The sequence below is a fragment of the Cnephaeus nilssonii genome (genome assembly GCF_951640355.1).
Source record: "Cnephaeus nilssonii genome assembly, chromosome: 22".
In the NCBI taxonomy this organism is placed as follows: domain Eukaryota; kingdom Metazoa; phylum Chordata; class Mammalia; order Chiroptera; family Vespertilionidae; genus Cnephaeus; species Cnephaeus nilssonii.
Genome location: NC_137093.1, coordinates 13,038,599 through 13,049,413, shown reverse-complemented (window position 1 = coordinate 13,049,413; position 10,815 = coordinate 13,038,599). Strand labels below are relative to the sequence as shown.

Here is a 10,815-nt window from a genome sequence, read left to right as displayed (position 1 = left end):
TTAGATCATTTCCTTGAGGAGTTACGCCCAGAAACCTCTCTGAGTCTCCAGAGGACAGTGGGCAGCTGGGCCATTGATTCAGCCCAGGGCCCTAACCATTTATTTATTTATGTTAATCCTCACCTGGGGATATTTTTTCCATTGATTTTGTTAAAAATATGTTTTTATTGCTTTCAGAGAGAGAAACATCAATGATGAGAAATCATTGACCGGCTGCCTCCTACACGCCCCACACTGGAGATCAAGCCCACAACCTGGGCATGTGCCCTGACTCAGAATCAAAATGAGTCAAACTGGGACCTCCTGGTTCATAGGTCGATGCTCAACCACTGAGACACGCCAGCCAGGGTCTCCCATTGATTTTTAGGGAGCGGAAGGAGGAGAGAGAAACCGATGTGAGAGAGACCATCAATTGGTTGCCTCCCACATGCACCCTGACCAGGGGCCAGGGATCCAGTAAGTGCCTTGACCAGAATGGAACTCACAACCCTTCAGTCTGAGGGCCAATGCTCTAACCACTGAACAAGCCAGCTAGGACTTAATTTTTAATATGATGTTTTCAGAGAAGAAGCGAGAGAGAAGGAGAAACATTGATTTCTTATTCCAATTATTTGTGGACATACTGTTTCCTGTATGTGCCCTGCCCGGGAATCAAACCCACAACCTTGGCACATTGGGACAATGCTCTACCCAGCCAGGACATCTGACACTATTTTCTATCAGCCTAGTTCCTTGCCAGTGATTTTGAGACCAGGCCTCCATATTTCTGGGAGGGAACAGTTTACCTGGGATTTATTTTACCAGGAAGCAAGAAGCAGTCCTTTCCTTTGATCATCGGCTGGGGTTCTCTGCCATGTCCCAGCCCTTCATTCCCTTGGAAGCTCAGGACAACCCCATTATTCCAATGTTTACAAAGGAAGAGACTAAGCTCCTGTGACAGCCAAGGGCACATGGCCTGTGTTTTTACACAGTCTAGCTCCACTACTGGTCCCTTTGAGCCCAGACACAGCCACAGTTCCACCTTCCCCAAAGCCAGAGGCCTGCAAGACCCTCTCACTTCCTGAACCCTGGAGTTACCATTTTCTTGCCTTCATTATTGTTTTTTTGTTTGTTTTCTTTGTTTTTTTAAAATTGATTTAGAGAGGAAGGGAGAGGGTAAGAGAGAAAAACATTGGTATGAGAAACATGGATCAGTTGCCTCCCGAATGCATCCAGACCTAGCATCGAACCTGAACCTGGGTATGTGCCCTGACCAGGAATCAAACCCAAGACCTTTCGGTGCACAGGATGACACTCGAACCAAGTCACACTAGCCAGGCTGTTCAGTTCAAAATATGGGCCTCCTTAATCACTCCTGTGCCCACCGCAGCCTGACTTGTCACCCTCTAGCTCCAAGGTTCCTCTGGCAAGGGCCTCAGGACTTCAAGGCCACGTCCATAGGCTGGTGGCCTCAACCCTGCTCTTGTTACTTGGCAGCACTGTGGGAACCCCTTACACGTCCCGCGTGGTTCGGGTTCTGGAGAAGGCCGCACACAAATGAAAGAGACTAGAAAAGTATTAATTTGGGAATATTGGGGGCCAGGCGGGACCCCACCTCTAGTGGGAGGACTACCCTAAGCTCTGGCCTTGCTATCCCTTTTATAGAGAATGGGATACACCCATAGCCCTTAGGCAGGTAATTCCAGTAACAGGCAGATTATCTTATCAGTAAGGATTTACATGATTATTTGGTGGGGAAGTTGCCTCAGTTACCATTGTCTTAATTAGATAGGGAGTGGTTGGCTCTGACCTTTCAGAGTTTAAAGGTTGACCAGCCTTCCACATCTTTCTTATTTTTATTTTTTTATTTATTTTTTTTAATTTCTTTATTGATTAAGGTGTCACATATTTGTCCTCATCCCCCCATTCCCATCCCACACCCCTCCCCTTGGATGCCCCAACCCTCTGTTGAACTTAAGCATTGGTTAGGCTCATATGCATGCACACAAGACCTTTGGTTGATCTCTCCCCCCTCCCCCCACCCTCCCCTATCCTCCCTCTGAGGCCCGATAGTCCGATCGATGCCTCCTTGTTTCTGGTTCTGTTCTTGTTCATCAGTCTATGTTGTTCATCATTTCCCCTAGATGAGCGAAATCATGTGTCACTAGAGATATACTTATAAGAATTGAATGTGCGACGAGCAATAATAGTTATGCTGACAGGCAAATGAATCAGTCTGTAGTGAGTTTCTTTCTGGACCAACAGTTCTTTTGAGACCCAATATCAATGTCCACCAGTTCCCTATGAGTACATGTCGGCACTGACCCCTCAGCTCTGGATGGTGGACAAATGGTGGTAATGCAGGTCCGACTCCCTCTGGTTTGGTCTCGGCCGGACCCAGGGGCACTGATTCACCCGGATCCAGGGGCCCACGGCCTCACCCGGACCCGGGGCCAGGCTCACCCGGATCCAGGGGCCCGCGGCCCCACCCGGACCCGGGGCCAGGCCCACCCGGATCCAGGGGCCCGCGGCCCCACCCGGACCCGGGGCCAGGCCCACCCGGATCCAGGGGCCCGCGGCCCCACCCGGACCCGGGGCCAGGCCCACCCGGATCCAGGGGCCCGCGGCCCCACCCGGACCCGGGGCCAGGCCCACCCGGATCCAGGGGCCCGCGGCCTCACCCGGACCCGGGACCCAGGCCCACCCGGATCCAGGGGCCCGCGGCCTCACCCGGACCCGGGACCCAGGCTCACCCGGATCCAGGGGCCCGCGGCCTCACCCGGACCCGGGGCCCAGGCTCACCCGGCTCCAGGGGCCCGCGGCCTCACCCGGACCCGGGGCCCAGGCTCACCCGGCTCCAGGGGCCCGCGGCCTCACCCGGACCCGGGGCCCAGGCTCACCCGGCTCCAGGGGCCCGCGGCCTCACCCGGACCCGGGGCCCAGGCTCACCCGGCTCCAGGGGCCCGCGGCCTCACCCGGACCCGGGGCCCAGGCTCACCCGGCTCCAGGGGCCCGCGGCCTCACCCGGACCCGGGGCCCAGGCTCACCCGGCTCCAGGGGCCCGCGGCCTCACCCGGACCCGGGGCCCAGGCTCACCCGGCTCCAGGGGCCCGCGGCCTCACCCGGACCCGGGACTTAGGCTCACCCGGATCCAGGGGCCCACGGCCTCACCCGGACCCGGGACCCAGGCTCACCCGGATCCAGGGGCCTGCGGCCTCACCCGGACCCGGGACCCAGGCTCACCCGGATCCAGGGGCCCGCGGCCTCACTCGGATCTAGGGGCCCGCGGCCTCACCCGGATCCAGGGGCCCGCGGCCTCACTCGGATCCAGGGGCCCGCGGCCTCACCCGGATCCAGGGGCCCGCGGCCTCACCCGGATCCAGGGGCCCGCGGCCTCACTCGGATCCAGGGGCCCGCGGCCTCACCCGGATCCAGGGGCCCGCGGCCTCACCCGGACCCGGGGCCCAGGCTCACCCGGCCCCAGGGGCCCGCGGCCTCACCCGGACCCGGGGCCCAGGCTCAGGCTCACCCGGCTCCAGGGGCCCGCGGCCTCACCCGGACCCGGGGCCCAGGCTCACCCGGCCCCAGGGGCCCGCGGCCTCACCCGGACCCGGGGCCCAGGCTCACCCGGCCCCAGGGGCCCGCGGCCTCACCCGGACCCGGGGCCCAGGCTCAGGCTCACCCGGCTCCAGGGGCCCGCGGCCTCACCCGGACCCGGGGCCCAGGCTCAGGCTCACCCGGCTCCAGGGGCCCGCGGCCTCACCCGGACCCGGGGCCCAGGCTCACCCGGCCCCAGGGGCCCGCGGCCTCACCCGGACCCGGGGCCCAGGCTCACCCGGCCCCAGGGGCCCGCGGCCTCACCCGGACCCGGGGCCCAGGCTCAGGCTCACCCGGCTCCAGGGGCCCGCGGCCTCACCCGGACCCGGGGCCCAGGCTCACCCGGCCCCAGGGGCCCGCGGCCTCACCCGGACCCGGGGCCCAGGCTCACCCGGCCCCAGGGGCCCGCGGCCTCACCCGGACCCGGGGCCCAGGCTCAGGCTCACCCGGCTCCAGGGGCCCGCGGCCTCACCCGGACCCGGGGCCCAGGCTCACCCGGCCCCAGGGGCCCGCGGCCTCACCCGGACCCGGGGCCCAGGCTCACCCGGCCCCAGGGGCCCGCGGCCTCACCCGGACCCGGGACCCAGGCTCACCCGGATGCAGGGGCGTGCGGCTTCACCCGGACCCGGGGCCAGGCTCACCCGAATCCAGGGGCCCGCGGCCTCACCCGGACCCGGGACCCAGGCTCACCCGGATCCAGGGGCGCATGGCCTCGCCCGGACCCAGGGGCACGTGGCCTCACCCGGACCCGGGGCCCAGCCTCACCCTGACCCAGTTCCCAGCCTCACCCGGACCCAGGGGCGTGCGGCTTCACCCGGATCCGGGACCCAGCGGAGTTTCGTCTTCTTGATCCCAATTCCTGTTGGTCAATTCCCTCTCAGCAATTCCTTCGGCCATTTTCTCAGAGTTCCAGGGCAGCCACCGCAGAACTCGTTGGGCGGCCGGCTCGGCAAAGCTCCGGTGTGCCCGGTGCGCGGCGGCGGGCTGTTCCGGGGTGGCTGCGTCGGCCCTTGGGTCTGCAGCGGTGGCCGGTCGCCGAGCGTGCGCACCTGGCCGCTTCCGGGGCGTTGAGATTCTTGAAGGACTCGGAGGTCAGCAAGCGCGTAGTCTCCCGCCCCATGTCTCCCAGGGGCTCGTCTGTCCATGCTCGGCAGCGAGTGAAGCCTTCCCCTCAGCCGGAGACCGCTGGGGGAACTGCGCCGAGCACGTTCCAGGCCGCCATTGTGTCGCCTGAGCCGTAGTTTTTAAAGTGTGGTCTTTGGGTCACCGGCATCAGCTTCATCCCGCGTACCCCTCTCTTTTATTCTAGTTGTATAGCATCCGCTCAGTTAGCCCTCCGGTGGTTCTGGATGGTGTCCGCTCCGCTCTCCCGTTGTAGTCTCAAAACCGTTGTGGTAGGCAGCAATCAGGCTTCTGCCCTATGCCTCCATCTTGGTCCTTGTTTGTATAGTTAAGTCTTGATTGTTGTTGGTGTCACTGGGAGGAATTGTCCTCCAGGCCTATTGGCCGTGCGGACCCTCTGTGTCTATAAAGGAAGAGTTGCTGTGCGGGAGACACGCCTATGTGCCGGGTCTTGGTGCAGCAAGGCTTCGGCGCTCACTGCGTCTGCCTCTTGAATGTGTCCCTTATGGGAGTGGTCGAAATCTGATGTCATCTCACACCGACCACTAGATGCCTTCGTTTCTGGGTCTCCAATGGAGTGTAGGTCAGCTACTGCCTGTGGCCCCTCAGCCGGAATTACAGCATCCCTTATATTCGTGACCTGTTTCGGTGTCTTCCCCTTTTGGCTGCCTCCCTATCGCTCAGCTTCCCCAATCTCCCTAGGTGGTCGCTCTTGATACCCCCCTTTGTGGGCTGAGTGCAAAGTCTTGGTGTTGTTAAGCTTTGATTGCTGTTGGTACACTAGGAGGATGTGACCTCCAGTCCAATTGGCTGTGAGGATCAGCTGTGTCTATGCCGGGAGACAGCCCCATTCAACTAGACTTGCAAAATTGTAAAAGCCTCTGTGTTCAGCTTGGATGGGGCGGAGTTACAGGGCGGAGCCTACCGCCTTGGCTTCCCGTCAGCCCCGCCCTATGAGGTTCCTGTGTCTCAGTGTCCCTCTGTACTCCCAGCAAACACCTCTGAGAGAAAAGCGCCCTGGAGTTTCGCGCGCTGCCAAACAGTCTAGTTTCTCCCCCAATGAATCTGGATTCCCAGATTCTCTCCCGGAACTGGGTTTCCGTGTAGTCAGAATTGGGGCTCACCTCAGTCTGGCGCTTTTGTCTCCTTCCCTCCAGGGCGACTCAGCGGCACAGTCAACAGCCCATCCTCCGCGCACAATCCTGTGTGCGCCTCCGGTGCTCTGCCCTTCGCCGCCTCTCTGCATCTCTGCCTTACAGCCCAGCTTTCCCCAGTATGAGCATGGCTTCCCCGGGTCTTTCCCGGAACTGGGGTTCAGTGCAGTTGGAACTGGGGGTTCAGCACAGTCCGGAGCTTTTGTCTCCTTCCCGCTAGGGCAATCCAGCGGCACAGGCAACAGTCCCTCCTCTGCGCACATTCCCGTGCGCGGCTCCGGTGCAGCTCCTCTGTGTCTCTGTCCCACAGCCCAGACTCCCCCAGCATGAGCCCGGCTTCCCAGGGTTTCGCCGGGCACTGGGGTTCAGTGCAGTCGGAGCTGGGGTTCAGCACAATCTGGCGCTTTTATCTCCTTCCCGCCAGAGAACGCCAGCCAGGCGGCCAGCCGCCCCTTCCTCTCCGGCTTCCCCGCACGCGCGCGGGCTCGTGTCTCCGCCCGTGTCTCCATACCTCAAGCTTTTATGGCTTCTCTGATTTTCCTTGTGGTTTTCTTTTTCCTTCTAATTGTGCGCATTTCAGTCAGCCAGCTTTCCTGTGGTTCTGGATGATGTCCGTTTTGACTTTTAGTTGTGTTTTTGATATTGTTGTGCCCGGCTGTAGGTTAGGTGTTTAACCTATGCCGCCATCTTGGTTTCTCCCATCTTTCTTATTTTTAAAACTAGAGGCCCAGTGCATGATTGAATCATGCACGTGTAGGGTCCCCTACACGCTTTCGCTTTTCGCGGTGGAGCTGGGTGCCTGTCCGCTGGTGCACCAGGCCTTTCAGAAGCCTCCGGCTCGGCGGAGGCTTCTGAAAGGCCTGGTGCCGGAGCAGACAGGCACCCAGCTCCCCCACTTTTGATGGTCTGCGGCCGCTGAGGGGGGCTACCCTCAGTGGCAGCGGATCCGTGCCTCTCAATGGCCAGATAGGCCACCCCGAGTCCCACCCCCCAGCCTCCCGCCGCCCAATAGTGGGCGTAGTGGAGTGATGGTAATTTACATGTTACTCTATTATTAGATAGGATATCTTTTTTATTGATTTCAGAGAGGAAGGGAAAGGGAGAGAGAGATAGAAACATCAATGATGAGAGAGAATCATTGATCAGCTGCCTCCTGCATGTCCCACACCGGGGATTGAGCCTGCAACCTGGGCAAGTTCCCTGACCAGGAATTGAACCATTGACCTCCTGACTCATAGTTCATGGCTCAACCACTGAGCCAGTGAGACTAGGATTGGTTTCCGGCACAGCACCTCAGCGCCCCACCCTGCAGAGCAGCCAGCTGACCCAGTAGAAGGCAAAGTCTGAGTTGGTCTGAGTTCTTCCCGCCCCAGCACAGAATTGGCTTCTCTCCTTGCTTCCCTCATGCAACGTGGAGGAATACCACCAACCTGAGGACTGGAGCTAAAGTCGGGACTTCAGCACGGTGCCTGGGCCAAGCAGTACTTGTTAATGGCGAATCTGGGTGATTAGAAGTGTTTTTTGGCAAACATTTTTTTAAAGTAATCTCTTTAGTATTTTTTTAAAAATTGATTTCAGAGAGGAAGGGATAGAGATAGAAACATCAATGAGAGAGAATCATTTATCAGCTACCTCCTGCATGCCCCCCACTGGGGATCAAGCCCACAACCTGGGCATGTGCCCTGACCAGGAATCGAACCATGATCTGGTTCAAAGGTCACACTCAACCACTGAGCCACACGAGCTGGGCGAAAACATTTTTATTGATTTCAGAGAGAGGAAGGGAGAGGAAGAGAGGGAGATAGAAACATCAATGATGAGAAAGAATTCTTTTTTAAAAAAATTTTTCCCCAAATATATTTTTATTGATTTCAGAGAGAAATATCAATGATGAGAGAATCATTGATCGGCTGCCTCCTGAATCGAGAGGGGATCGAGCCCACAACCGGGGCATGTGGCTGACCTGGAATAGAATTGTGACCTCCTGGTTCATAGTTTGATGCTCAACCACTGAGCCACGCTGGTCGGGCAGGTGACTTCTTTTTCAACAAAAATTGAGATATATAATACACCTCCTAAAAAGTACCCAGGTGAGACATTCTCCTATCACACCTCCCAAAAGAAAACAAAAGCTAAGCATGAACGAAATGAGAGTGGAACTTGTTTTATATGTCTTTTCTGGAATAGTGACCAGGTTTGGGCCCTGGAGTTGCCTTTGTCTGCCCCTGTGTCTGTAAAGGTTTTCTGGGCACAGTTTATAAATCAAAGTTTACAAGACACATTATTTTATTAATATAGTGATCTCTCCCCACTACACCTAACAAAGACGATGCTTACGTAGAAATGTGAAGAGCACAAAATGTTTGGCAGGCTCCATGCCGAGTATCACAGGCTGACCCACCTGCAGCCAAGAGGGCTTGCCAAAGCTCTGGCTGTCACTCTGAGGCAGAGAGGATCTGGGCAAAGAGGTGGCATCGTTCTGCCCAGGGAAGTCACAGAACCCCCTCTAGGGTTTGGTTGTGGGCTGTGCCAAAGCTCCACCCTTGCCGCATTCCTGAGCACTAAGGCCTTAGTCCTTTGGCTGTCAGGGTCATGGTTGGGAGGACTCCAGGAAGGTTTCCAGAGTGGCTTCACCAGGTCTCTTGGACTCTAGGTCATGGAGGGCACAGAGCTGGACGCCATCCTGGGCAAGCCGGGCCTGCAGCGTGGGCTCTGTGAGGACACGCAGCTCATGCAGCCGTTCCCAAGAGCAGGAAAAGGCGTCAGGACCCTCCCCGCAGCCTCCAGCGGGAGGCACACTGGGGTAGCCTGGGTGGGCCATCAGCTCCGCTGTCAGGGAGTGACCTGTGGGTGTACCTTCCAGGGCCCGAGCCAGTGCTCCTGACACACGATGAGCAGACATGTGCCGGCCACAGGTGCTCAGACCCACGAAGGCATCCGTCCACCTGTGGATACCCAGGCATCAGAGCAGGGACGGGCAGGACAGTGATGGGCAGGGCTAGGCCAAGGGCAGATGAGAAACGTACTCAGTCTGAGCCAGGTAGGGAACATGGCACAGCAGTGGGGGTGGGGGTGGGGCCTCACCTTAGGCCACTGCGGGAGAAGGGGCCCACAGCAGCCCGGGCATCACGCTCCACTGCACAGGCGAAGGCGCGCGCAGGGGCCTCCAGCCAAGTACAGTCGCCCAGTCCTCGCTCCAGCGGCAGACGTGTGAAGCGCACCCCATGGGCCTGCAGCGCCTCTGCGAACACCTGGCACACGCCTGCGGGCGGGGCGCTGTCAGGGAGGAGCACCTCTCCCCGCCTGGGGACACCGCACCGCACCGGGGCACACCGCCCCCGGCCCGGGACCACCCACCTGGGAGCACGTGCACATGCTGGTGCCCGTCCACGTGCGTGGGTTTCCTGCCCAGTAATTCCTGGAAGCGACTCAGCTGGGCCTCCAGCTCTTCCCGCACCTGGAAGGCGAGGACGAGGGCACCTTAAACCTCCGGGAACACCCTAGGGAACCTCGCCACGCCCTCAACCCCTACCCCCGGGCCTCCGCGTGACTGCTCCAGAGTTGGAACCAGGGAAGCATCCAGAGCCCCCTCCCGTTCCCGCCCCTGATGGCGTCATGGTACCCTCTGGGAGGAGCCTTGGGGGGTGTCCTCCTCCGGCAGCCGCCCTTCCGCACCTGGGACAAAGCTACATCTTTGGCTGCCACCGCCTCCCGGAATCCCATCTTGCCCAGGAAGAAGCCTTCGGGGCTGAGCAGCGACGAGGCTCCGTGGCGGGCCGGGCCCACGGGGCGGCCCTCGGACAGGTTGGCGTGGAGTCCCGTGGGGATCTGGTGCCTGAGGGTGGAACGCGAGCCGGAGCTCAGGCGGCCACCGGGCGGCGCCGCCCAAATCCCCTTCTGACTCGGGGGGTCACGCCTCACCTGCGGGCCAGGTCCGCAGCGCTCTCCGCCGTCGCGCCGTTGACCAGCAGGGACACGCTGGTCACAGCTCCGGCCAGGAAGGCCTCCACGATGCCCTCGTCCCGCCGCGGGCAGTAACCAAAGTCGTCCGCCGTCACCACCAGCCGCACGCGCGGCCAAGCCATCTCCCAGCCCGAGCGCGCGGCCGGGGACCGGACGGGAGGGAACCGGGCAGTCCCGGCTCCGCCCTGAGACGCAGCCCGAGGCCCCTCCCCGACGCCCACACCCGGACGCGTCCGCGCTTCGCCTTTGTTCTTGCCACCTAGCGGTCCCGCCGTAGCCCTGCAGCGGCCTCCCCCTCCAAGTGGGCTCCTAACCGAGCAGGTTTATTGCCACGCGACACTTTCAGTGACTGCAAAAATAACATTTAATATGGAAAATGCAGAAGAGAAAGCCCGAAGAAGGAAATCGCTTCCCCTTCCCAGCGATTACCACGGTCAATTTTCTGGGTAGAGTGTCCTTCCGGTATTTTCGCTAAGCAAATAGACACACCTAATTCCTCTTCTCTCCCACCCCAGGTTTTGAGAAATAATGATCAAATCAATGTTATCTTATTTTTGTAATGTTTCATTTAAAAAAATGTTTCTATTGATTTCAGAGAGAGGAAAGAGAGATAGAAAATCAATGATGAGAATCATCGATCAGCAGCCTCCTGCTCCCCTCCTACTTGGGGATTGAGCCCGCCACCCAGGCATGTGCCCGGACCCGGAATGGAATGGTGACCTCCAGGTTCATAGGTCGAGGCTCAACCACTGAGCCTTCAGGCTGTAATGTTTCATTTTCTATAGTGACTATGAATTTTTTCATGTTTTTTTAAAAATACATTTTACTGATTTTTTTACAGAGTGGAAGGGAGAGGGATAGAGAGTTAGAAACATCGATGAGAGAGAAACACCGATCAGCTGCCTCCTGCACACCTCCCACTGGGGATGTGCCCGCAGCCAAGGTACATGCCCTTGACCGGAATCGAACCTGGGACCCTTCAGTCCGCAGGCTGACACCG

At 59.3% G+C, this 10,815-nt stretch overlaps 1 protein-coding gene across 1 annotated transcript; it reads right to left on the bottom strand.

The window, feature by feature from the left end:
• Positions 1-7,605: 7,605 nt before the first annotated feature.
• Positions 7,606-10,061, bottom strand: YDJC (YdjC chitooligosaccharide deacetylase homolog). The gene is made up of 5 exons (XM_079762220.1): positions 9,774-10,061; positions 9,528-9,687; positions 9,210-9,309; positions 8,937-9,114; positions 7,606-8,797 (listed from the first exon to the last, which is right to left on the bottom strand). The coding sequence occupies exons 1-5, from the start codon at positions 9,935-9,937 to the stop codon at positions 8,443-8,445; spliced, it is 957 nt and encodes a 318-aa protein (XP_079618346.1). The 5' UTR covers positions 9,938-10,061; the 3' UTR covers positions 7,606-8,442.
• Between the last annotated feature and the right edge of the window lie 754 nt (positions 10,062-10,815).

Bases quoted from the DNA above. Each gene is read 5' to 3' on its own strand.
- YDJC (XM_079762220.1), bottom strand. From the start codon at position 9,937: ATGGCTTGGCCGCGCGTGCGGCTGGTGGTGACGGCGGACGACTTTGGT. The intron at 9,115-9,209 runs GTGGGTGGTCCC...CCCCGCCCGCAG, and splicing joins GCATGTGCACGTGCTCCCAG to GCGTGTGCCAGGTGTTCGCA. The intron at 8,798-8,936 runs GTGAGGCCCCAC...GGGTATCCACAG, and splicing joins TTCTCCCGCAGTGGCCTAAG to GTGGACGGATGCCTTCGTGG.